At 42.8% G+C, this 26,379-nt stretch overlaps 1 protein-coding gene across 2 annotated transcripts in view; it reads right to left on the bottom strand.

Moving 5' to 3' along the window:
* The window catches only part of LOC147009496 (uncharacterized), a 46,936-nt gene that overhangs the window by 17,705 nt on the left and 2,852 nt on the right, over positions 1 to 26,379 (bottom strand). Inside the window, exons 3-4 of one of the 2 annotated variants that reach the window (XM_085861767.1) lie at positions 17,956 to 18,150; positions 1,423 to 1,533 (exon numbers count right to left, since the gene is read on the bottom strand). In XM_085861767.1, the coding sequence (XP_085717893.1) occupies positions 1,423 to 1,533; positions 17,956 to 18,150 (306 nt within the window). The remainder of the gene's footprint in view (positions 1 to 1,422; positions 1,534 to 17,955; positions 18,151 to 26,379) is intronic. The other variant, XM_085861768.1, reaches the window with a different exon arrangement.

Below are 26,379 nucleotides of genomic sequence, written 5' to 3'. Positions count from 1 at the left end.
TGCCTTTGGTTAACCCAAGGAAACTTCCTTCTGATGGACGACACATCAGCACCACCCTGACACACATTACCCCAATCTGACCAAGGAAGGTAACTCCATGGTTTTCATCCTATCAAAGAGTGAGGGCACCGAAGGCTTTGCCCCAATCCGGTCATCCAGTGAGCTGTCCTGCGAATGGCAGCTGCACAGGAGGTACTCCCACGGAGTGGGTTTTCAATTTTCTTTGCGTTTTTCTTGTGTTTTGCGGAGTGAAGGGTTTTACAGTGGCCAGGGTTCAAATCATGCCACCAACCTCCTTTAAAAAAAAAAAGTAACCCAACTGCAGGAGGACGTCCCCAGACACAGTTGGGCACGACATATGGATGGCTGTTGGCTCACAAGGAGCTCCTCCTTGTGATGAATTGAGAGGGAGAATCCAACTGGTTGTTTGGTTAATTTAGTGATATATGTATATATATATATATCTATATATCTATATATCTATATATCTATATATCTATATATCTATATATCTATATATCTATATATCTATATATCTATATATCTATATATCTATATATCTATATATCTATATATCTATATATCTATATATCTATATATCTATATATCTATATATCTATATATCTATCTCTATCTCTATCTCTATCTCTATCTCTATCTCTATCTCTATCTCTATCTCTATCTCTATCTCTATCTCTATCTCTATCTCTCTCTCTCTCTCTCTCTCTCTCTCCGATTTTAGACCAAAAATACCAGCCGTAGCAAAGGGAAATTTCAGGCTATCTTGCAATGAAATTTCACCATAAAGCAGACATGTTAGTCATTAATGCATAAATACAAGCCCGAAAGACTCCATCCCTCACATACAATATATTTCTGCTCACTTTTGCACAGAAAGCTTGATCAGATAGCTGGATATTCTTTGGACGAGTACAATGTAAAAATTTTGTTCTGCAATTTGTTTGATTCAAGTGATTATGTTATTGCCATCGTAAAGCATGAAGTTGCTGGAATTCACCCATCTCATCTGATTGGGTTGTGATTTGTGCTCGCATCCCCCCCCCTCCCCAGCTGTGTGTACCTTTGATGTCACTCCCCTATCCACCAACTCTGGAACTCAAAAAAAAAATAATCTGAAATTCCCAGAAGCCTTTGATGGCAGGACCTTGCACAGCCTTTGGGTCATCAGTTATGGTACCCTGGTTAACTAGTTAATTGAAGATATCAGGATACAACAAAGTATACGAGTGTAGGTTAAGATATTTTACTGAATCCTGAAGAGGATAATGGATGTTTGAGAAATTGATCTACCATCATGGTTATTACTTATTGCAATGAAATCAAAATGTAGGGTTATTTTTCTTAATACTCGAGTTCATCATCAAAATGTCCAAAGCAAAATGTATGGGCATTGGCAGAAACCTTCATGAGGATGGCTCTCGAAGAAAGAAACTTCAGAGTCCTTTGGTTCTGGTCGATCCAGATGCACATCAACGTCGTGCTCAGTTTTCACTTCCACTTTCACAAATAAATCTGGAAAGAGTAACTTTTATTAAATGCAGGCAGTCTTGTGTCAAATGCATAGCTGGTCCCATACTCTTTTCCCCACAGGAATAGCATGGTGTCGAATCATTACAATAACAAAGCATTGCGTTCTGCACAAACTGCCTCAATGTTATGAGATGCTTTCAACCAGATGACAACTTCAGTGGAAATTTCACCACCACCCAAAATCACAACCAACAAAATAGAGAGCAAGAAAAATGTTTTCTCCCCAACCGGCATTATTTGTCAAGTTACATACAGTTCCGATCCAACATGTGTCTCGTTATTTTTTTTAGTCTCTCGTCAACTCTCATGGAAAACGAAATGACAGTGTGGCACATTAACAGCTGGATACATGCAGAGAATGGAATGAATGGGTTGAAGCTATGACATGTGACCACATGATACGGGGAGTAAAAAGGAGCAAAAGAGTCAGTAAGAGGAGAAAAGCTCTGGAGTGGGTATGGAAAAATAATGCATTGATGAGCAATTGTTGTATTGAAGTACTGGGTTGGCAAGATGGCTCAGACATGAGGGTTGGCAACCTATAGCTCCAGAACCTGAATGATTAAATCCCTTTTTTCTCACTTTCAATTTGCATAAAAATCTTTGTGAGTTTTGAGAAAGGATGAAATAATGCTTGATAACTTTGGCAATTATAAACAGGAAAATACATCTCATTACTGACAAATTATGTGAGTGCGACATATACACTGTGTTCCATGCTATGTCTGTGAAGTGGTAATTTGGGCCATCTTGTTGACAACAGCACATTATCAACCTAAACCTCCAGCTTCAGTTTCAGTTGAAAATCTTAACCCCCCTTCTAAGACCTTAGCAATGCTCTGATCCTCACTGGGTAGGTAAACAAGAATCCCAATAATGAATAATTTATGTAGTCGCGGCCAAAAATATTGGCACCCTTGCACTTTTTTCAAATAATGCCCCATTTCTTACAAAAAAAATTGTTGAAATGAAAAATATTTTGGCATCCACATATGTATTTGTTTGTTTGCAGTGGAACAAAAAAAAGCTGAAAAAATTAATAACTCTTAGCTTATTCCACACAGAAATCCTAACTTGGGCCATGCAATATTATTGGCACCTTTTAGACATGTATATGTATGAATGTACAGTATATTGTCGCGATCCCGGCTGTTAATATCTTCCAGCACGGAATACTGACGTTATGTCCGAGCTTCAAGCAGTCCACGTGTGGACAAAGAACAACAAAACACACCACTGTGTTTCAAATCGGCCTCTAGGGGTAGGCACGATATTTTATTGGCTCGATCTCAAAAATGGCTGGTAACAGTATGGAATACACAGCACAACAACCTGCCAGAACTCTTGGCAACAATAGAGTTCCAAAAACAGGTTGTACAACTCACAGCTCCGCTCAACGATAGCCGGGAATAACGATAACACTCTTCCGGATTTAACTCATTCCTTTTAGACGGAGCTATCAACGATCAGTGCGACAGTGCTGTCGAGAGTCTTGAAAATCACTTGAAAAATCGCTTTTAAAACATGCGATTTTGAGCGCTCGATATATTTTTCCACTCGCGATCTTAGATCCACGTCTGTTGCCAGCAATGGTGCCCCAGCTCTGACGCGGCCCACCCACCACATGCTGACAAGCCCACCAATCCCGGGGAGCCTGAAAAAGGTCACGTGACGTTGTGGGCGGGACACAATTTGGTGCGAACATGGTTTTTCTCACAATATGTATATATAAATATATATATATATATATATATATATATATATATATATACATACATATGGTTACGTCTGAGGGGGGGGTTATGCATTCAAAGGGTAATTAGGATGGTTAATTAGGTATGCCATGCTGTTCGAGTTATACCAGGATCTCGATGTAATGAGGTAGGGATTTAGTGGTGATATATTGTCTAGTAAATGTCCATTTCTTTAAGGGGGAAATGATAATTGTCACGTAATTAGAAAGGAAGACGGGTTTGGGTAAGTGTTGATGCGTATTCCCTTTTAGTATTTCCTGCAGGCTTGCCATGATGTGAAAGAATGGTGCTGCGGACGGCTCCGCCCCCTGATGACCATTGGCGGAGGACCGTAGATGGAGGACCAATGAGGCGCTCCGTTGGGAGTTGCAGACACCCTGGAGCATGGGGCGGCCTGATTGGAGGATTGAGAGAAAGGGGATAGATATATTTGCGGACGGCTCCGCCCCCCGAGTACGATTGGCAGAGGACGAATGAGACGCTCGGTAGAGAGGACGAGGGACTCGGATCTAGATTGCTTCACGTTTTTCCGAGAGGAAGGCTTGATCGAGAACGAACACGCCGAGCGACTGCTGAAGACCTTCTGCAGCACGCTTTCCTGCAGCTTGCAGGACGTCCTGCCTGTATATTGTCCCTCATGCAAAATCGTCCACGCCGTTAATTGATGCTCCAAGTGAGGCTTTGCTGCAGAGTAAGCTTGAAGCCCCTTCCTCTTGCTCGTGCCTCTTGCCTAATCCCTCTTGCCTCTCGTTGTTTTGCCCTCGTGTTCTGCTGGCTCTGAGTATGGGACCGGATGGTGGGCAGACCTGCCTGTCTCTCCTGCTCGCTCTTGGCGCATGAACTAGGTTCCCTGGCAGCTTCGAGAGGTTTGGGCCCACACCACAGGAGGTCCACGAATCAAGAACACTACCACGGTGGCTGGCTGGAGCTCACAGGCCAAGAACTGCATTTCTGCACTGAAGGACTGAATTTCTGCACTGAAATCTGCACTGCACATTTCACGCAAACATCTGCACAACCATGCCTCCTGGCCCTGACAGGCGCAACGCCAGCTCGTCCAGCACCCACATCCAATGACTTTTGCATCGACACCACGGGCAAGCCTGACGAACGAGCTACGTTTTGTTTGTGTGTGTGTGCGTGCACCTGGCACCTTCGAGGGTCTGAATTTCGTGTACCGATTTTATTTGATTCTTTACATTTTGTTGTATATACATTGAGATTGTTTGTGCTTTCCCCCGCGCCCGAATCAACATGACCCTTCGTCGAATCGCTCACGGATCCCTCCTCTTGCCGAGTCTTCTTATCGCTCTTGTGTGTAAATAAATAAACGTTATTTACTCAGTAAAGTGCTACGTGCCACCTTTCTCGTCCCGTTTGCTATAGAGCGATCAAAACCGCCACCCTTGGGTTATAAAAATAAACAGCCTCCATCGTTTCGGCTCATCTTACGTTGGCGGGATTTGTTCAAGTCCCGTGAACGCCACAATATGTATGTCACTTCGACTTCGACCCGAGGACTTCGCCCAAAGCAATTATCGAGAAGCACAATGACGTGATCCGTATGGCGGGCCGTCTGGAGCAAATTGACGCACACAAAGCATTTGTTCTGCTCAAGCTCCTGTATAACGTTTGATAACTCCCCTTTTAAAGAGTGGCATGTGACACCACCAGAAAGATTCTCAGAGCAGTACAAGAAATGGCAAATTTTCCTTTTACTATGAAATTATGTACACAACGTGTGTGTGCACGTATGTGTGTGTATGTGTGTGCGGTTTGTCTCGCTGTATTCGGAAATTCATACGGGTATATGTTGCCAATAAATTGCATTGTTAAAATATCTCCCAAGTCGAGGTGTCAAAAAATGGCTTCAAAACAGGAAAATCCAGCTTTGTGATAAGAAATGAAATAGGGGTTACATGCATTGCAGCTCTTAAGATATTGCATTTTTGATCAAATTTGAAAAAAAATTGCTCTTGTTATATGGGTTGCTGACGACGAGCAGCAAGATTTCCACACACATCTTTTTACTATCAAGCCTGAGTTCAAATCTTGATCCCAGTATAATCTCTCATCCTGGTTTTTCACATGCAGGGCAATTCATCAATGTGTGCACAGTCTGTCAGATTAATATTAAGCTGAGTGTCCTATCTGCTGGCATAAGTTAGTGGACATGAAGGATCCAACGATGTATTTCACGAAGCCTTGGCAAGTTAACCCCAGAACCTTGAACAAATTACAAATTCCTGCTCGAACCTGCAGTGAAAGCAGCATCAGCGGCAAAGCCAGACTTCCAGCAATGCTGCAAACTATCAGCTTGGTGTTGCACACAAAACAGAGATTGACCCTCCACAAGAGCATTCTGTCTACACTGTCACTGACCATTGGCCAACAAGTGATTAAAACAGTCTGGTGATTGATGCGAGCGTGCAGTGTTGGGTTTTTCCTATGTGTGCTACTTCTAAATACATGCAGCTGCTTGAGAACTCGGGTAAAGCTTGAAACAGCAAAGGGCTTAGCTTGTGTAGTTTTACTTGGTTGTTTTATGCTGCCTTCATTGATGAGAACTAAGCCTGGTGTTGGCTGAACGGTTAAGGTGGTTGCTTAACACTTTGAACTCCAGCAATCATTTTACCAACTGCTATTCAAACCTCCATATACCCAAGCAGCTGGATTTTTCTCCAAGGAGTGCAGGGTGAGGGAGCCGAAAGTCCGAGGAGCTCAGGCTTCAAAGGGGAAATCTCCCTTTGAAGCCTGAGCTCAGGCTTCAGGCTTCAAGTGTTAAATAACACCAGGTGGGTTGACTAAACCTGTCATCCTTCCGAGGTCAGCAAAATGGGTTCCAGCTTACGCACCTAAGTATATATATATATATATATATATATATATATATATATATATATATATATATATATATATATATATATATTTGAAATGGAAGACCAAGATCAGTACTCAGTACCCCTACTCATGACGGACACTAAAGAAAGTATTACAAACTGCGAGTTGATGTTCGGATTATTTTAAGAGTAAAAGAAGACCATTCCAATTGACTGAACCAGAACTGTGCCAGCCAAGCGCAACAGGCCTCCTTTCAAAGTGTCACCCCACAGGGGCATGAAATCACAGAGTAAAATTAATGTACTTTGTGAAAATTACGGCAAATATGCCATGTGCGGTGAGGGACCTCATAATAACTGTGCATCGACAAATTTCTCTGGAGCATTTTGTGTCAATTATTCGCCCTTATGCTTCAACAATGGCAAACAATCAGGAAACAATTCAGAACTTTTATAACATTCTTGAGCAATCCATTACAAAAATTCCTCTGCATGATAAATTAATAACGAAGTAAGAACTTAAAAGGCTGAATGCCTAAACTCTGTTTACTTAAAAATCTTGTGTCCCAAACCCATTGCTTTCTGTACCCACCTTTCCAAGTCGCACCCAGCTGTTCCTGGACTCTGTCTCCTTTTCTCCCGACAAGGTGGAGAGTTTGCTGTCAAACCTCGACACTGATTCTCCAACCGGTCCAGACGGCATCAGCCCACATGTCATAAAAACATGCTCTGCTGCTCTTGCTCACCCTCTCTCTGTTCTATTCACCCTCTCATTTATTCAATGACATCTGCCATCTGCTTGGACATCAGCAAACATTACTGCTCTGCCTAAAAAATAGTGCAAAAACAGATCCCTGTAACTCCAGACCAATCAGCCTTCTCCCAATCATCAGCACGGTTATGGAATCCATCATCACTACAGACATTAAATCCTTCCTCTTCTCCAATGGCCTGATTTCCGATCATCAATTTGGATTCAGACCAGGTCACTCGACCCTGGATATGCTGCTACTGCTCTCCCAACAATGGATAGAGATCCTCAATGCCAGACATGAAATCAGAACAATCTCCCTCGACATATCGCATACCTTTGATATGGTCTGGCACCCTGCCCTACTCACCAAACTCTCTTCCTGTGGTATCTAAGGACATCTCCACCCACGACTCGCAGACTTCCTCTCCTGTTGCAGCCAACATGTGGCCATTAATGGAGTTCTCTCATCCCCTCTTCTTGTCCTGGCTGGAGTTCCTCAAGGCAGCATTCTGGGCCCTGTTCTTTTTCTGGTTTTCATTAATGATCTCTCTAACTCTGGAAAATCCTCCTTATCTCTTTACTCACGACTCCACCCTCTGCCGTACCATCTGTCATCCCTCAGATCGGCAAGCAACAGCTTCTTCGCTCTCTGCAGATCTGGATAAAACCACAAGCTGGTCTAACACGTGGAACATGTCTCTCAACCCTGACAAATCTCACACTCTCACTCAATGACTCCCTGAAAGGACCGTCTGGAACCCCCCCCCCCCATCTACTTTCTCAACAATCGTCTTGAAGAAGTCCTTTCATTCAAGCTTCTGGGTCTCACTTTCTGCAATGATCTTTCCTGGGAAAACCACATTTTCAAGCTGGCCTCCATAGCCAGTCGCCAACTGGGCATCCTCCGTTGTGCAAAGTCCTTCCTTGGCACACCTGAGCTCCTAACCACACACAAAGCTTTTGTCAACAGCCTGATGGAATACTGCTCTGGGCTCTGTTCCCAACTCTCATCTTTGGCAGCTTCACGCTGAGGAAACCAAGGCATTTCGGATCTCCGCAATGAGGCTGTCTTTGGGTCTCACTCTCTCACCACAGGAAGGTCGCTGGTCTGTCTGCCTTCTACTGTCTCCTCTCCGTCCTCGCCCTCCACTCTGAAATGTCCCCCCTCCCCATATTAACGCAGGGTGCGCAAAGTCCGCCAGCAACCCCCTTCTGGTAAAACTACTAAAATTAAGAATCACTGCTCACCTTCACTCTTTCATTCCTCTTTTTTCCCACCTTTGGAACAAACTCTCACACTGTCTTCAATCCCACTCTTCCCTCCAGGTCTTCAAAACAGCTGTTCACCACTATCTCTTATTTTCCCCCATCCAAAACCACGATCTTTTCCACCCCCACTAATCCACCCCAAATCTACCTCCTTCAAATTGCCTGCTTTCTTTCCTGAATGTCCCTGTCGTATAAGGACCTGAAAGTCCATCATGACCATCTTGTTTACCCCGTGTTCCCTGCCCCATCCCTCTCCCTTCCACAGATCTCCTCATGTCTCTGTTCCCCACTGTTTTTCCTTCCCTCTCCCATCCCATCATCTCCTGCTCCCCTTGTTGTACATTCTGTGTTAGCTATCATATGAGCCTCGACAGTGTATACAGTAAAACAACAAGAACAAAAAAACCTCTTGCTCATGCAAGAACAGCAACACATGATTTGCATGTGGCACAAACATTTTTTTCATCACTACACTCGTTTTGCAAAAAATCTGTGGTGGCAAAACAAAGCAATTTAAATCCAACAATGAGCTGATTCTGGCAATTCGCACAAATTTTTCCAAGCAATAAAAAATTTTTTTGGTCCACTTAACAAATTTTTTTTTAGTAATAATCGAGCTCTCCTCTCCTTCCTGAAAATGGTGATGTTTTAACAGAGAAGTCTCAAATTTTGAATCGCTGACCTGAACATTTCTGCAATCATGTCAAAGCGAAAGATAATTTCTCATTTTGCATTTTGGACCCAATTTCTCAATGCCCTGTTCTAGAAAGTCTTGCCAATGCACCATTCATCTCTGAAATGAATGATGCAATTAAGCAAATTAAAAAAACAGTTGGTGGTCCTGATTCTATCTTCATGGAATTTTGGAAAATTGATCACTCCCACACTGACCTTCTCTTATGTATTTTCTCTGCTTTTGGGGTTCATGAGTTTTTGGGCCAAGTGATTTCAAGAATGCAAATCTATCCATCCATCCATCCATTGGGACCATACTCTGTGCAAAGCTTTGGTGCGGCCTAAGCAGTCTCCTTGGCTATTGGGCACAATCCTGGACAAGTCGTCACTCTGACACAGGATACCAGCAAGCTGGCACTCATTTATGCCGTCCTCGGAAGGATGACAGGCAGTCAACCTCACCTGGTATTAATTCAACAGAAAATGGGATTTGAACTCGGAATCCTAGAATCCCAAGCCTACCACCCTAACCATTAAGCCAACACCAAGCATAATAGGCCATGGGCTAGATAGGGCCACCGTGCTCCCCCCCACCTCCCAACAAAACTATGTTTTTTTTGAAGTGTCTGGATATGCTGAATACGAATTTGAATATTAACATTGAAAATATTGGGATGCACTACCTCTTTTAGCCTCATGAAAAGGGGTACCCTGAAAAATGAATTTTCGTCATTTATGCCAAAAGCGATTTCCGTACCCAATCAGAATGGCTTCTAGACGACTCATTACACTGTCAGACTACACATATTATGGCTTATATGAAACAATCTCATGCTGGTTCCATGTATGTGTCTAAAATTAATATATCCAAGAGCTTATAAAACATGTTGAGTACATGTACTGTATCATCTTATTAACTGCCCATTACTGTGTTGTAGAGTTTTCAATAAAGCTTATTTTATCCTGTTTCTTGTTATATATCCTGCTAATTAACCATGAGGTGACATGCCAATGCCAACTGCATTCCACTTGATGCCAAAATGGGTCCAATATCTTGGATACCCGCAATGTTATCACATCCTAAATTGCATATGGTTAATCTCATTGTGTTTGTTAACTATGACCAGAACCTCCATCGAGGTCAATACCTGACACAGAAATGACGGTGCTGAAGAGAAAGCTTGGTTTCTCATGAACAAAGATATCCATATTGAAATTGGTATTGTGTGAATTTTTTTTCCTCCACATAATTATATTTTTAAATGTGCAGAATATGGCCATTGGAGCAGTAATACAGACACCTCCCCCTCAAGGAACTTCAACAACAAATATTCATTTGCAGATTACTTAAGAATTATTCCCATCATTTACATTGAAGCCAACAGGTTAGTTAAGATACAATTCATTTATTTTGACATTAACATCAAATATGTAGTTAAGTTTTCTCTTTTAGGTCAGACAATCACTTCAGTCAATTATGAATAGCAAAATAACTATCAATTTTAAATTTAATCACATATGACATTTAAAAATTTTTTATGTTGGCTTTCTTATCTATTTGCAGGTTCACAGAGGCTGAGTGCAACCATGCAAAGTGATGTCTGACCCAATGCACTCATCAGAACGTCAAGAGAAAGAAGGCCCCCCCAACCAAATGCCCGAAGGATGGTGGCAGTGGAGGCCAAGGGACAAGGCCAAAGTCCAGGTGCATCATACACATCCCTGGGCTTCAGTATGGACCTCTCATGGCATTATCAATAAGTGCAGAATCCGATGAAAGACTTGCCAGGTTGAAGGACATATGTGACAGGAGACTGTCTCAGCCATTAGAATCTGTTCACCGAATGACTGCTACCTGTGATCTCATACGAAAATACCATTACTGAAGGTGATGGATATCACAGAGAATGTTACCAAAGATTCACTATGAATCTCAATCGACTTTCCAGTCATTATGGTCCATCTGAACCATCATGTTCCAAGTTAAGTCGGAGGGGCTCAGCTGGTTACAAGGTAATATTCTCACCAGATTGTATATTCTGCCACTCGATGGAACGGAAGAAAGTGAAAGTCAAAGGGACATGGACTACTGAGGGCTTAAGTCAGTTTGAGTTTGATGGATGGAGAACGGTGCTCAAAACTGCTGAGGAGAAATTTGATGAGAAGTTGCTGATCAGAATTAGAGGCCATGATTTGTTTGCTACAGAAGCTAAATACCACAAATCCTGCAGGGTCCAATACACACAAAATGCCGACAAATGGAGAAGTACAAGCATAGAAGACAAGGAGCAACAAATCAAACTTGCAGAGGCACACAGTGAGGCGTTTGGTGCTGTATGCCAAGTAATCGACAGGGATATCATCATCAGCAAGAATATGATGAAACTGTCAGAGCTAACTGAAATTTATATCTCTCACCTGAAATGCACCAACTTCCCCAATCCCAAATTTCGTGGAGAAAACCTCAAAGCTAAGCTGGAGAAACATGACAAATACAAGGACAGACTGGCCTTCTGCACACGAAACAGAAGAGGCAACTTCCAGTCTTACATTGTCTACAGCTCTCACCACGACATTAGTGACAGTTCGATGTGCATATGAACTTGGTTCTAGGGACATGATCCAGGATGTTGGAAATTACCTACGTCAAGTGATTCTGGAGAGCTTCGCAAAAGCTGATGACTTGAAATGGCCTCCATCTGCCCAGGACCTTGGAAACATGACAGCTGTAATTCCATCACAATTGGAAAAATTTTTGAATTACCTGATATCAGGCAAACCAACTCCTCACATGTCGAAAGTGCACATGCTCGTGAATTCAATTGGGCAAGATATTTGTCGTGCAGCATTGAATGGGGAATGGAAACTCCCGAAGCATATGCTCATATGCATGACACTTCGTCACCTTTTCAGGAGCAAAAAATTGATAACCTTGCTGAACCGAATGGGACACTCAGAAAACTACTCATTCTCACTAGAGTTGGAAACTGCCCTTGCTCAGGCTGTTGCTGAAACATCAAGTCTGCTGTCAACGCAAATCATTCGATCACCAGGGGCCCCTTCCATTTTCCACTCTGAATTTGATAATTTTGACCAGTTAGGCCTGGGTCACATTTGCCACGGCGGCCGTGGGGTCTCCAAAATCTACGGCCACTTGCAATTATACGGCGGCCGCAGTATTTCCACGGTCACACAATGTAGCAGTCACATATGTTTTTATTTTTCGGGGAGCCGCACAGCGTATTTAGGCCCAAGTCAGATTTGCCACGGCGGCCGTGGGGTCTCCAAAATCTACGGCCACTAGCAATTATACGGCAGCCGCAGTATTTCCACGGTCACACAATGTAGCAGTCACATATGTTTTTATTTTTCGGGGAGCCGCATGGCGTATTTAGAAATTGTGGAGACTGAAAACGTGGGGTTGCCATACGGTCTTTGATTTGATGTCGCACAGTGACCTAAGGACGTTCCTGCGGCGGCCATAGAATTTTCAAGGCAGACGCAAGCTGACCGCAGGGGGACCCCTAAGGCGAACATGCGGCCAGACGGACGGTAACGAATGGGTTAATTTTTTATTTTTTTACCAGTTTTTTTTTTTTTTTTTCGGCTTGTCGAATTGCTACGGCGAACGTAGAAATGAAAAAAGTTATAACTCCGCATTATAATTCCACGGCGACCTTACGGCCTGTAAAATATAGCCATATGGCGTAGGGCCACCCTGAGGCCACCTCAGAAACTCTGCGGCCGCCACACGTTTCTGTCAATTCAGAGGGCGTACGGCCGCCGTATCCTCGCCGTAGAGCAAATGTGACTGAGGCCTTAGGTCTTAGAAATTGTGGAGACCGAAAACATGGGGTTGCTGTACGGTCTTTGATTTGATGTCGCACGGTGACCTTAAGGGGGCCCTGTGGCGGCCATAGAATTTTCAAGGCAGACGCAGGGTAGCCTCAAGGTACCCGCAAGGCGACTGCAGGGGGGCCCGAAGGTGAACGTGCGGTCAGACGGACGGTAACGAATGGGGTAATGTTTTTTTTTTTTTACCAGTTTTTTTTTTTTTTTGGCTTGTCGAATTGCTACGGCTAACATAGAAATGAAAAATGTTATAACTCCGCATTATAATTCCACGGCGACCTTACGACCTGTAAAATATAGCCAAACGGCGTAGGGCCACCCTTAGGCCACCGCAGAAACTCTGCGGCCGCCGCACGTTTGTCAATTCAGAGGGCGTACGGCCGCCGTATCCTCGCCGTAGAGCAAATGTGACTTAGGCCTTACTGAACAACTTCACTGGAATGGTCTCAATCCACACTGCACATGGCTTCATGCTACAGGACACAGAAGGCAAGCCAGAGGATCAGGAGAGTGAACTACCAGGTTGGGATACGGCCCACATTGCCAACCCTGATATCCCTGATGCTGGTCACGGACACGGTTGGGCACTTGTCAACCAAAAACTGGAGCCTCTCTGGTATGAGGGGTGTGTTCGCACACAGCAGTTGACATCTATTGCTGAATCAGTGAACACCAGTGATGATGGAGATGATGAATCAGATGACGATGACAGCATACCAGAGGAACAGGAGTACTTACCTGATGACAGCTCGGAGTCTGACCAAGATTGAAGAACATAGCTGAACCATTAGCTGTTGACATTGATTTAAATGGATGACAGTAACATCTCATGATATTGTTACTTACCTGATGAATACAATGAAACTGTATGATCATGATAATATATCAACAGAAATATCTTGAAATATGTATATGAAAGATATACTGTGTTATCGCTTGGTAAAAGGAACAATTTTACACACTGTTATTACCTACTATATGTAAATATAATGTTGGTTTCAATCATTGTTTGTAATCAGAATTTGGGAAATAAGTATGAATGTAGCACATTTATATGTATTGTAAAATACATTACTGTATTATTTAGAGTGGGAAAGAATATACCAGCGATATTAACATGAATATTGTTCTCAGCAATTAATTTTATTTTTAAAACCCAACCCTGCTTTTGATTTTGTGAATACCGTTCTGTTGTTTATAGTGTGATAACATCATGTGTGTTCATAAATCTGGATTAAATTGTATTTGGATACTATATATATATATATATATATATATATATATATATATATATATATATATATATATATATATATATATATATATATATATATATATATATATATATATATATGGATAACAAATTAAGTCAGATTCTTATTCTGGACTGTTTGGCAGATGAAAAAAAAGTCTTAAAAATAAGCTTTATTGAAACTTCTACAACACAGTAATGAACGGTTAATAAGACGATACAGTACATGCACTCAACATGTTATATAAGCTCTTGGATATATTAATTTTAGACACATACATGGAACCAGCATGAGATTATGTTTCATATAAGCCATAATATGTGTAGTCTGACAGTGTAATGGGTCGTCGAGAAGCCATTCTGATTGGGTATGGAAATCGCTTTTGGCACAAATGACGAAAATTCATTTTTGAGGGTACCCCTTTTCATGAGGATAAAAGAGGTAGTGCATCCCAATATTTTCAATGTTAACATTCAAATTCGTATTCAGAATATCCAGACACTTCAAAAAAACAGTTTTGTTGGGAGGTGGCGGGGGGGGGGGGGTGCACGGTGGCCCTATCAAGCCCATGGCCTCTTCTTCTTCTTTCGGCTGTTCCCGTTAGGGGTCGCCACAGCGGATCATCCATATGATCCGCATAGTGATTTGGCACATGTTTTACGCCAGATGCCCTTCCTGACGCAACCCTGGTCGCCTCTTACGACACAGGGATATGGTACACCTATTTCAACCGGGGTATACACCGGCCCAGTATACTGGTACTCATTTCGCCGACCTCGGAAGGATGACAGGCTGAGTCAACCCCCTGGTGTATTAATTCAGTGGCCCAACGGGGCTTGAACTCAGGACCTTTTGGATCCCAAGCCGCTGCCCTAACCAATGCGCCAACACCAGGCTCATCTAGCCCATGGCCTATAAGAATGCAAATGTTATTACGATTTTCAAAAAAGGTGACCGGTCGAATCCAAGAAACTATGGCGGAATTAGTCTTCTATTGGCTGCTGCAAAATGAATTTCAAGAAAATTATACAAAGTCATCTCGTTTCTTTCAGCCAAAGAATCTTAAGTGAGTCACAGTGTGGTTTTCACAAAAATCATTCGACTGTTGATACGATTTTCTCTCTGAGTCAAAGCCAGGAGAAATGTCGAGCAAAATCATCCTCTCTTTGCTGCTTTCATTGATTTTGCCAAGGTTTTTGATTATCTAAAATTGATCTTTATTGTGGCAGAATTTGAGTCGATGTGGTTGTCTGGGCAAGCCAATTTCATTGATCTGTTGTCTGCACGATCATATGAATGGTCACATCAAAATTAACAATGAGTTTTTGGTCCCTTTTGCAATTGAGAAGGGTGTGAAGGGCTGTGTGCTTGCACCAACCTTGTTCACATTGCTCATTGCTGCCGTTTTTGAACACTTCCTTGCAAAACATGTTCTGAGTGGTATTTGTATTCATGTGCAAATTGATTTGCATCTCAGTAGCATCCCAGAAAAAACGGCATTTGTCAGCAATTCCGCTTCTACTTCAGAGTAAACTCTATTTTCAGCTATGACTGACTTCAGCTTTACAATCGATCAAATTAAAACAAATTTTACATCAACCAATCTTTCCTCAAAATTTTGAAAACCCCCATCCTTTGACAATGATAGCACTGATTTGAATTTGGTGGACAACTTTGTCTATCTTGTCAGCAATATTTTATATTCCCTTAGCAATGATTGTGAAATTGGTCATCGTATCTCGGCAGCAGCTGCAAGCTTCGGCAAACTGCAGAGTCGTGTGTGGCACTCCGATGGCATTCATTTGTAAACAAAATTTGCTGTGTATCATGCTGTAGTTTCATCTACACTTACCTATGGACATGAAACCTTGCCCCTGTACGCCGGCCAAATTAAATGGCTCAAAGCACTGCAGCAACATTGATCACTTGTGTCAAATTCTGACAATCAATTGGTCTGATTGTATCATAACGAGAAGTCGAGTGCATTTCAAACTTCAAACCAATGTTTGCACATCTGGCCAGACCAAAGCTGTGTTGGGTCAGTGACATGAGTCATGTGGATGATGACTGACTGTCAAAATCAATTTTCTACTCTAAAATTGATGCTGGCCTCTTTAATTACAGGAATTACACACGCTTAAGCTGACATGCACGATGAAGTAACTGATGTGATCTATGCCCCATTCACCCTCCCGCTCCCAATCCCCCCAAAATGAGATCTGCAAGAATACAGCTGTGAATAAGACAACCAGGATGTTTGGTGAAACATCAGGTTTTTGAAGGAACAGCCAAGCCAATGAGTGGCCAGACAGAGCAGATTGGACAGAGCCAATGATTTGCAGGACAGAGCCAAAAAGTGGCCAGACAATCCATTCCAAACATTTTTAGGTTATGCCGTTTAGCTTTTAATTTTAATAATCTTAACATTGGTAAGGAAGTGCACTATTTTCATTCTCAGAATATGTTTAATGTCAATCCGTTAAGAATGTAGTTCAGAAAGATAATTTTTCTATTTCTAACTTGTTTTATATAAAACTAGAAGGGCACTTGGTTGAGCGCATACCTACGCCACGTAATGTCTGATCCCCGAGAACATATTGGGCCCAATACATTTTTGAAATATCATGCTATACAGTACTATATCGTTTTTGACCCTATCTCTCAATGCTGAAGAATCACTTTAAAAATGAAATAATTCTCGTATACAGATCTGGATTCGGATCTTCACCAAAATGAATCAATTTATCCTTGCCACACAGCCAACCTGTCCACCATGTTTTGTCCGAATCCGTCCACAACTTTTTGAGATATCCTGCACACAAACAAACAAACAGACAGAAAGTGATGAAAACATAACCTCCACCTTCGGTGGCGGAGGTAAGTAGCATGAATCAGCTCACTACGCTCGCCTCTCAACACATTGTTGCAGAGATTGACATCACAGATTTAGTATGTTGGCATAATTTACACCAATCATAAGACAAACATATTTGCAATATTGGTGATATGATATTTATGTCATATAAGAAGGTCCAAGTGGTCGAAATGGTCAAGGGTCTAAGCTGTCTAATCTGTTTGAAGGGTATAAGGGGGTCTAAATGGTGTTAAAGTCTCAGGGGTCACGAGGGTCTTCAGGATCTTTTGTGTGCTTGGTGACTTTTGGGTCTTCGGGTTCTTCACGTTCCAACAGGACATGATTAATAGGCATATAATCTACACGGACTGACAGACAGCTTCACCGCCTCACCGTCCGTGCTTTTCATTTTTATATATAGAGATGTGTTTCCCAAAAGGGTTGGAAGTTAAATTCATGAAACATTTAATGATCCAATAATCAAGGTCAGTAAATCTATGTATTACTAAAACTCTCATCTTGTATGTATGTATGTATGTTCCCAAAATACAGCCAAAACGGTACACTATAACACAAAAATTTTATGGCCACCTTACTCACCATTCGCCTGTGGTGTGCAGTATCAAGTTTCGTTCAAATCGGGCAACGAAAAAATTATTAAAATATCAATTCCCGATTCAGTCAAGTACTTTTTGGGATTATTTGATCAATGCAAACAACCTCAGCAGTATAGTTCGCTGGAGCTATATATTTTTTTTTTGAAATTTTTTATCAACCGCTGTCACAACAGGAACCCAACGGGTTCAACGTGTCGTCTAGTAATTGATAAAATGCAACATTTAAACACCCATTCCAAAAGGCATTTTGTCTTTGTGAAGCCATTTGTAAGAGTGTTAAATTCTGATGAAAGCATTTACCATTCTCAAGGTGAATTGACATGACATGGTTTTACAATGAGTAAGCATCCCAGCAAGCACTGAACTGTATGAGATTGATAATCTGTGACAGAGGGTGCAGCAGAATGAGAAATTATTGAAGTATCAAATGTCCACTTGTCATCTTCTTTCACTGCATAACACTTCACAGTTCAGGAACAATTCAATAATAAACAAATGCAGATCCCATCAGAAGTGATGCAAATCACACAACTCACCATCAAGCTGGTCGCTTGGCTCCTTTTCCAAACCAAAGGAGTTCAAATCCTCCATTTTTATCTGCAGAATCTCAGAAGATCCTTCCAGCTCCTCAACCTTCATTCCACAATCAAGCACAGTCGGCTGTTCCGATTCTGGCTGCACATGACAGCAATCCTTCCAACAGCCAACTCGAGGGTACATGGTGGTTGAACCTTTATAGAGACAGTAAACATACCACTCTTCCTGATATTTGCTCCACCCCACACAGTAACTACATTTGAAGTAATGTACTTCTGTACTTAAGACCTTATCCTCTGCCCAAATCAATTACAGCACTTTAAACATTCAGCACACACATATGCACATCTTGTAACACCCCCAAAATAAAGTGTACATGTTGCAGGTTCTAAAGACAACACAGTAACTGCATTGCATGTTGTTGTAAATTTTGATTTTGCCACATATAAAACATACAAGAGTTTAGATATTGATATTAAATCTGAGCCAGAGCCAGTTCAGCAGAAGACATTCAATGGTGAGAAGGCCTTTCAAAGATAATGGGAAGGAAAGGGGCGCAAGTCATCACCAGTCTTCTTTCACTGCATTACACTTTGCTCGGTGGGTGAGCTTTGTTAAGGTAGGCTCAGTAAGAATTGCAGAGAAGAACCTGGTGAACACCATGGAGAAAGGATGTTAAAAATCAAAGCTTCCTGAGGAAAAGCCACGCCCATTATGCCAAAGCCACACCTCGCTCCGCGAAGTCGTTCCTCCCTCCTTTCACCAGAGGCGGGGCGGTGGACTGACCCGAGCAAGCAACGCTGAACCAACACCACGGGGTTTGCACTGAAACTCTTCTCGGCTCATGACCTCCCAATATTGTGTGATTAAGGCCTTAAGGACCACAGATAATTAAGGATCTGCTGTCTATCAATTTGAGTTTTTGTGGGCATGGATGTTGCTAGAGGGTAGTGCGAGGATATTTTTTGTTGTGGTTTGGAACCATTTGTTGTTAAATCGTTTTGCTTCCTCTTGTGTTCCCACCCTTGTTATTCAATACATGCATAGACCTGATTTGGTTTCTGGCTTATACTGCTTGCTCTGACCGTTTAATCAAGTGGGTCTGAGTTATACCTGTTAAAAGTAAGAGATTGGATAATGGTCTGGTACCTTGAGTTGCCGGTAATCACTTGGATTACTGGTAAGCTTGGTCAAAGATAAGATCTTTCTTGTGATTGCTTCAGTACGTCACTTGCCTGGCACTGGACGTGGGATCCGGCAGGAAGTCGATATGATGGGGGACTGGCGTGGTCGCTCAACAACTGATCGGATTCAATCCTGGGCAATCAGGTCAGACCACGTGGCCATCACATTCGTGTCTGGAGTTTGGAATTTGACCGGAGGTGCAAGTGATCATGCCTCGAAGCGAAATTGCAAAGCGCCTGTTAAGAGAAAAATTTTTGTTCGGAAGCCACCACAATGTCAAGTCCAGGCGAGCAGAACCAGGGGGACATGAACTGGCTTGACGCCACTGCGACCCAGTTTGGCATTGTTGAGGAGGGACCTCGAGAACATGTGGTAGAGTTACACTTACTGCCTGGAAGCTTCATAGATTCTCCCCGAGCTTGCCCAGCGCGTCCAAATGAACCAACACCACGAAGTAGCAAGCCGGCATTGCGAGCACAAGCCAACAATTAGTTATGATGGTGAGGCTGGGGTTTGGCTTTGGCGATAAAATAAAGGCTGGATAGGCAGAGGCTGGTTGAGCTGAGCTGGAGAAGCTGGACAGCATAATTGATGCTGTTTGTAAGGACTAGCCTCGAATGATGTGGCGATGAATAAGGTGTATGGGACAAGCAGCACAGGATTTGATGATGTGTGGGATACGCAGTGGGAAGAAGCGGTCAATCCCGCCAGAGGTAAAGTAGAAGGGGAGACAGGAATAGAAAGGGAATTGGATATAGCACTAGTATGGGGGAAAAGGAAACATACAAAGAGATAAATTAATTTAAAACAAAACCAGGAATTTAATCCAGGACGGGAGCGAGTGGAAATAAAATGGCGTTCGAACAGGAGATATAAATAGCGAATCGGTTAAGTGCAATGCCAGAGGGGAAAGTAAAGTGGATGCAACGAGAAAAGGTTGAGGTATGTGTTGGTGAGTGGGGAGGGAGAATGTGTGCAAGGAGGGAATGGCCATTAAGGCGTTAACGATGCACGAATCCATGCTGCGGAAATCAGAGGGGAGGCACAATCGTGGAGCGGAGCTAGTGGTCATTGCCACCAACATCAGGTACGAGGAAGCACATGGTGATAGTACAAATGGGGAGATAGGGGGCCAGGTAACAAATGGCTGGTCAGGAGCTCTCTACAGGGAGGAGTGTGAGCCTGTGTTTGTGCCTATGTGTGTGTGTGTGTGCCATCTAAAGACCCAACACACGGCCTATTCGAACCCGCACCCAAGGCTATGATGCGGATTGCTGTGGTGGAGGTTGCGTGGCTAGTTTGTGAATTGCATGTTTCAGCTGTATCTTATTTTTCGGCTGCAAATGACAGGAATCTGCATCTTTCGGAGACTGCTTTAGCAGCACCAAAGCTCTGTACAGTATATGGTCCCAATGGATGGATGGATGGATCTTTCGGCATGCATTGAACAGCTGTGCCATGGGACCAAAACCACGCGGTCAGTGCAGGCCACCTAATGTGTGGGAGAGGGCAAGTGTGTGAATGTGTGCATGCCCAGGACGACGGGGCACGCACCGCCCGCACGCAAATCACACAAGTCATGGGGCACGTAAATCTGACATATGCTTTGGACAAGCAGTCCCTCTGGGGCACATGGCGTGAGGTCAAGCAGTGAATGCATTGAATCATATAGCTCAATGAAACTAGTTAATTTTGGCACATTGTTAAATTTTTTGATCACTCAATATAATTCTCCAAACAGTAGAAAAAGATAAGTTTAACGCTTTGGAAATTTCACATTTTGTGAATTTCACATATGGAGAGGGAGAGAACATAGCCTTGCTTGCATAAAGTAAATGTGTCAGCTTGCATCAGCTTAGTAATTAGACTTGTTATTTATCACTGAGGAAAGTGAAAATATATTATATATATATATACATATAAATATATATATATATATATATATATATTATATATACACATGTATATATGAGAAGACCACAAGGGGAAACCGGTGATGTCACTTTTTATAAATTTCAGGGTTATTGCACCTGCCAATAGATGGCAACATAAGGTTTCCTTTCACAATATTACTTTAACAAATAACCAAAGGTGTCACATAATTTATATGGTATAAAGGTTAGCCGTGCAATGAAAAAACAAGTGTTGTCAAAGCTGAACAAGTAGAAACCCAGAGTTGTCAGTACTTTACTCCTGGCTATCTCCCTTTCATTCATGTTAACTGTTCCACCATACTATTCAGAGTTGAGAAACTAAAAAATGAAAGGTTGTAAAACTTTCACAGCATAAACTCTGAGCACTACAATAGCCTATTTGGTTATATCATGGATCTATTATTTTTGATCACAGGTTTTGTGTTCTGCAAAGTATTAAAATTAAAGTTTTCACTCAGATAAGATTGGCTTTCTGCGTCATTCATGTTAACTGTTCCATCATAATATTCAGAGTTGAGAAACTAAGTTATAAAAAGTTGTAAAACTATCACAGCATAAACTCTGAGCACTACAATGGCCTATTTGGTTATATCATGGGCTCCGTAGTTGGTGCATATCGTGGTTCAAGCCTGGTCAAACCTTTATTGTGACTTTTATGGGACCCACGCCGTGGCTTAATGGTTAGCGCGTCTGAGTACCATCCTCATTCGATGTACCCATCGCCCAATCAACCTGCTTAGGTATATGAGGGAGTCACATGAGGTGACTTCGGCTATTGCGGGGGTGGTTTATCCTTGGTTTCCTCCGGTTTTCCATCATATTAAGTAGTACGGTGAAAGAAATGGAGAATCCGTCGTCATATAAGCGAAATACCCTTGAGTATGGCGTTGAACACCAATCAAACAAAAAAACAATGACCGTTTAATGTTGAAAAAAATAATCTGTGATCACCAAAGTCATGTAATGTATGCTAATAACCAACAAGCATGAATTTGCAACACATCCTGGGTTAAAATTGCATGGCAATTATTAAACAAGGGAATAACCAGTGATGTCAGTTTGCAACATTGATTCGTTCTTTGCTCTTAAATTAAATAACACAGAAGCTTGGCAAATGCGACATGCTTAGTTTGATCGGCCAATGATCACTCTTCCTTTTACTGGAAAAGAAATCTATATGACAGTTATTAAACAGTCCACTAAAGACTTGAAACTTTGTTTTTCAGTTTCTTCAAAATTGACTTTTCCTGACATCTCTGGTTTTCCCCTTGTGGTCTTCATATATATGTATATATTGTTGAGAAATCGTTGCAGCCTGTCGCAAATCAAGGCATGGTTGAACAGGCCAAAAAACATGGTGACTTCAGACCCCAGCGAAGTTACCTCGGATACGCCCGGAGACCCAACAGAGAGCGGTGACCGAGGATGCGCCTGAAAAGGATAGAACTAAATAAGGCCATTAATTAAACTCAAAAGGGGTGTTTAATGAACCCAAACACTCAATTTTCAGTCATACAATTCTGTTGAGTTTTCTTATTGTGAATTTAAATTTCAAGCTATGAGGTTTCATGGTTTTGGAGTTATGGAGCAAACGCGCACATATATATATATATATATATATATATATATATATATATATATATATATATATATATATATATATATATATATATATATATATATATATATATATATATATATATATATATATATATATATTGTTACGGTCCGGTGGGTCGGCCCTCAACCGACCGCTCTGACGGAGCCGCAAGTTGAGTCGGCCCAACAGATCGCCCGGAATATAGATCGCCGCCCGGATAAGTCTGAGTTGACGGGTCCTTGTACAAGAACCAAAATATGCCAATGGGCAGATCACGTGGGGTAGGGTCGATTGCCAATCTTCAATGTACCTAAATACCCACATGATCCAACTACCGGGGTATTCCACCCTCGACGGAACTCGTACGGAACAAACCGCCAAGGCGAGCCTGTCCCGTGCGCGATCCCGAGCGGCTTAATCGCCGAGAACCGTCGGTCCAAATGTCCCCCTTTTACGGCAAACCAACGGCTTTCTAACTCCCAACACATAAAATGCTCAGTCAATGAAAGAATTGACGTGACGAGCTGAAAACATTTAACAATTGGGGTATTTATTAATAATTATGGGGAGCTAGGGAAGCACGTAAGAGCAGAACTATTCCGACTATACTAAATGCAAAACAATCATTTCCAGCACACAAAGCACTTAACAGTTCTCTACTTGTTAGACGGGCCCACGGACACACGTTGGCACACACACACCAAGAAATGGTGGCTGAGGCCTTTAATAACGAGCTCCAGCTCGGAGGACAGGTGAGCTGAAACCCAGAGCCTATCTCGAACCTCTCACCCGATACAAATCTCACCCAACCACCTCGTGTGGTCTTCAAGTTGTTCGGACCCGGGCTCCAGCGAGAGCGAGCTGGATCCAATCGCCGTGAGCCGCGATCCTTCCCGAGCTCCCGCGAATCCTCCCGCGCTTCTCAACATGTGCTGGTGAGACGAGGGGCCGATGCGTCGCTTCCCCGAGGAACCACCTCCAAGAAGAGGTCGATGAGTCGCATCAAGCCGGGAACCAAACGGAGAACAAAGAGCTCGAAGAAGAAGAGGAGGAAGAGGAGGAAGAGGAGGAAGAGGAGGAAGAGGAGGAAGAGGAGGAAGAGGAGGAAGAGGAGGAAGAGGAGGAAGAGGAGGAAGAGGAGGAAGAGGAGGAAGAGGAGGAGGAAGAGGAGGAGGAAGAGAGGAGGAGGAAGAAGAAGGAGGAAGAAGAAGGAGGAAGAAGAAGGAGGAAGAAGAAGGAGGAAGAAGAAGAGGGAGGAAGAAGAAGGAGGAAGAAGAAGAGGAGGAAGAAGAAGAGGAGGAAGAAGAAGAGGAGGAAGAAGAAGAGGAGGAAGAGGAAGAGGAGGAGGAGGAAGAAGAAGAGGAGGAAGAAGAAGAAAGAAAAAGAAAGAAAAAGAAGGAAAAAGGAGGAAGAAGGAGGAACAAGGAGGAAGAAGGAGGAGGAAGAAGGAGGAGGAAGAAGGAGGAGGAAGAAGAAGGAGGAAGAAGAAGGAGGAAGAAGAAGGAGGAAGAAGAACGAGGAAGAAGAAAGAGGAAGAAGAAGGAGGAAGAAGAAGGAGGAAGAAGAAGGAGGAAGAAGAAGGAGGAAGAAGAAGGAGGAAGAAGAAGGAGGAAGAAGAAGGAGGAAGAAGAAGGAGGAAGAAGAAGGAGGAAGAAGAAGGAGGAAGAAGAGGAGGAAGAAGAGGAGGAAGAAGAAGGAGGAAGAAGAAGGAGGAAGAAGAAGAGGAGGAAGAAGAAGGAGGAAGAAGAAGGAGGAAGAAGAAGGAGGAAGAAGAAGGAGGAAGAAGAAGGAGGAAGAAGAAGGAGGAAGAAGAAGGAGGAAGAAGAAGGAGGAAGAAGAAGGAAGGAAGAAGAAGGAGGAAGAAGAAGGAAGGAAGAAGGAAGAGGAAGAAGAAGAGGAAGAAGAAGAGGAAGAGGAAGAGGAAGAGGAAGAGGAAGAGGAAGAGGAAGAAGAAGATTAAGAAGAGGAAGAATAAGAAGAGGAAGAAGAAGAAGAAGAAGAAAGAATAAGAGGAGGAAGAGGAGGAAGAAGAAGAGGAAGAGGAAGAGGAAGAGGAAGAAGAAGAAGAAGAAGCAGCCACCATTCGCAGCCCGAGCCGAGCAACCGGCTCAACCTTCTTCCAAACACAGCAGCTCTCCAAAAAGCCTACCGAGCCAAGCAGGACCCGAAACTCTGCTGAACAACTCCTCTGCAGAATACAAAAAGCTTCCGAAGGCCTCAACCCTAACCCAAGCCAAACAGGACCCGAAGGTCTTCTGAACGACGCAGCCCTCAACTCCCAGCCAACACGAACAAAGAAAGGATCTCCTCTTTATCCTTCTCCGCCCCCCTCCCCCGCGCCCGGCGTGACTCATGCCCTCATGATCCATCCCCTGCTCAACCACGGGTGGGAGGGAGTTGTTGACGTCATGAATCACGGGAAGGAAGGGCTCTTCTTCCTCTTTGCAGAATGGGGGGGGGGGGGGACATCTCCATTGTTCGCTCCCTAACTATTAAATCAATATGCAGCACATATAATCGATTTCTAAACATTTAAACAATGGAAGGTGAGCTATCTAGGGAACAAGCACTTATCGACATAGCTGACTAAAGGAACCTGTATGTTGTGTGCAATCGAATTCCAAATTCGTAACAATATACATACATACATACATATACATATATATTGTTGGGGGCCGGAGGGGTCGGGTGAGAAGACCACTAGGTGGGGGAAGTTACGTCAATTCCCACCAGACTCCCCGGAATTGTAGGCCATCGCTCACGGATAATTCCGTGACGCGGCGTGTCGCTTAACCGACCGTGGACGCCAATACCTCAACCGCGTGGCGTAGGGTCCCCCTGTCTGGAATCAAGTTACCTAATTAACCACGCAGTTTCGGCTACCGGGGAACCACGCCCTTAGTACGCCTTGCCCGAACTGGATCACGCTACCAACTACCGACCACCTTTCCGGATCGGATGCAGCCGAGCGGAACTGCCTAGGACGTACCATCGAGAAGGAACGGATTTTCGGGAATAAATACCTGGCGAAAGTCAGATTCAAACCATGCTGGACCAATGGAGGAAAAGACAAAAACGAGCTGGGAACATTTCTACAATTATTTATTTACAATAAAGCGAGGAAAAGCTTTGTTGCCTTTCCCCTCCTTGTGAGCATTCACAATGCACAAATGAAGGTCCTCACTGACTTCTTTCTTCTTCGCCATGCTGACAATGACCTGAGAATGATTGCATCAGCTCCCCTTAATTTATAGTCTAAAAGCAGAGTGTTGTTCTAGAACATTCCTCACTGTACATTCAATAGACCACATATGTAATGCATTCAGATTGTATGCACACATCTTGGAATAACTGCATAACATTATAAAGAATCTTACGAATATCAAAAGCATGTGCATTATAACAAACATTGGCCTCAATTCTGAGACTTGGTATGGGGTATGAATAATTTTGGACAGGCATAAAAACAGAAATCTTAACATTTCTATTGTTATGCTAATAATGTTGAGCCAAAATATATGTGGATCTGTACATGCCAACTAAATGTCCTTGGGTGAAGTGAAAGTTCCACCACTCCAGCTTATAGGTATGAGATAAATGCAAAACTCAGATTTTTCATTGGGTATGAATAATTTTGGGCTTAAGTGTATATACAGGGTGAGTCAGAAGTAGCGCCTGATTTCTGTCAGTTGATTGTTTGTTTG

Source organism: Eptatretus burgeri, chromosome 17 (genome assembly GCF_056783735.1).
Source record: "Eptatretus burgeri isolate ZD-2024b chromosome 17, Ebu_testis_v1, whole genome shotgun sequence".
NCBI lineage: Eukaryota > Metazoa > Chordata > Myxini > Myxiniformes > Myxinidae > Eptatretus > Eptatretus burgeri.
Note: the sequence above shows the minus strand (reverse complement) of the source record. Positions and strands in the feature narration are given on the sequence as shown.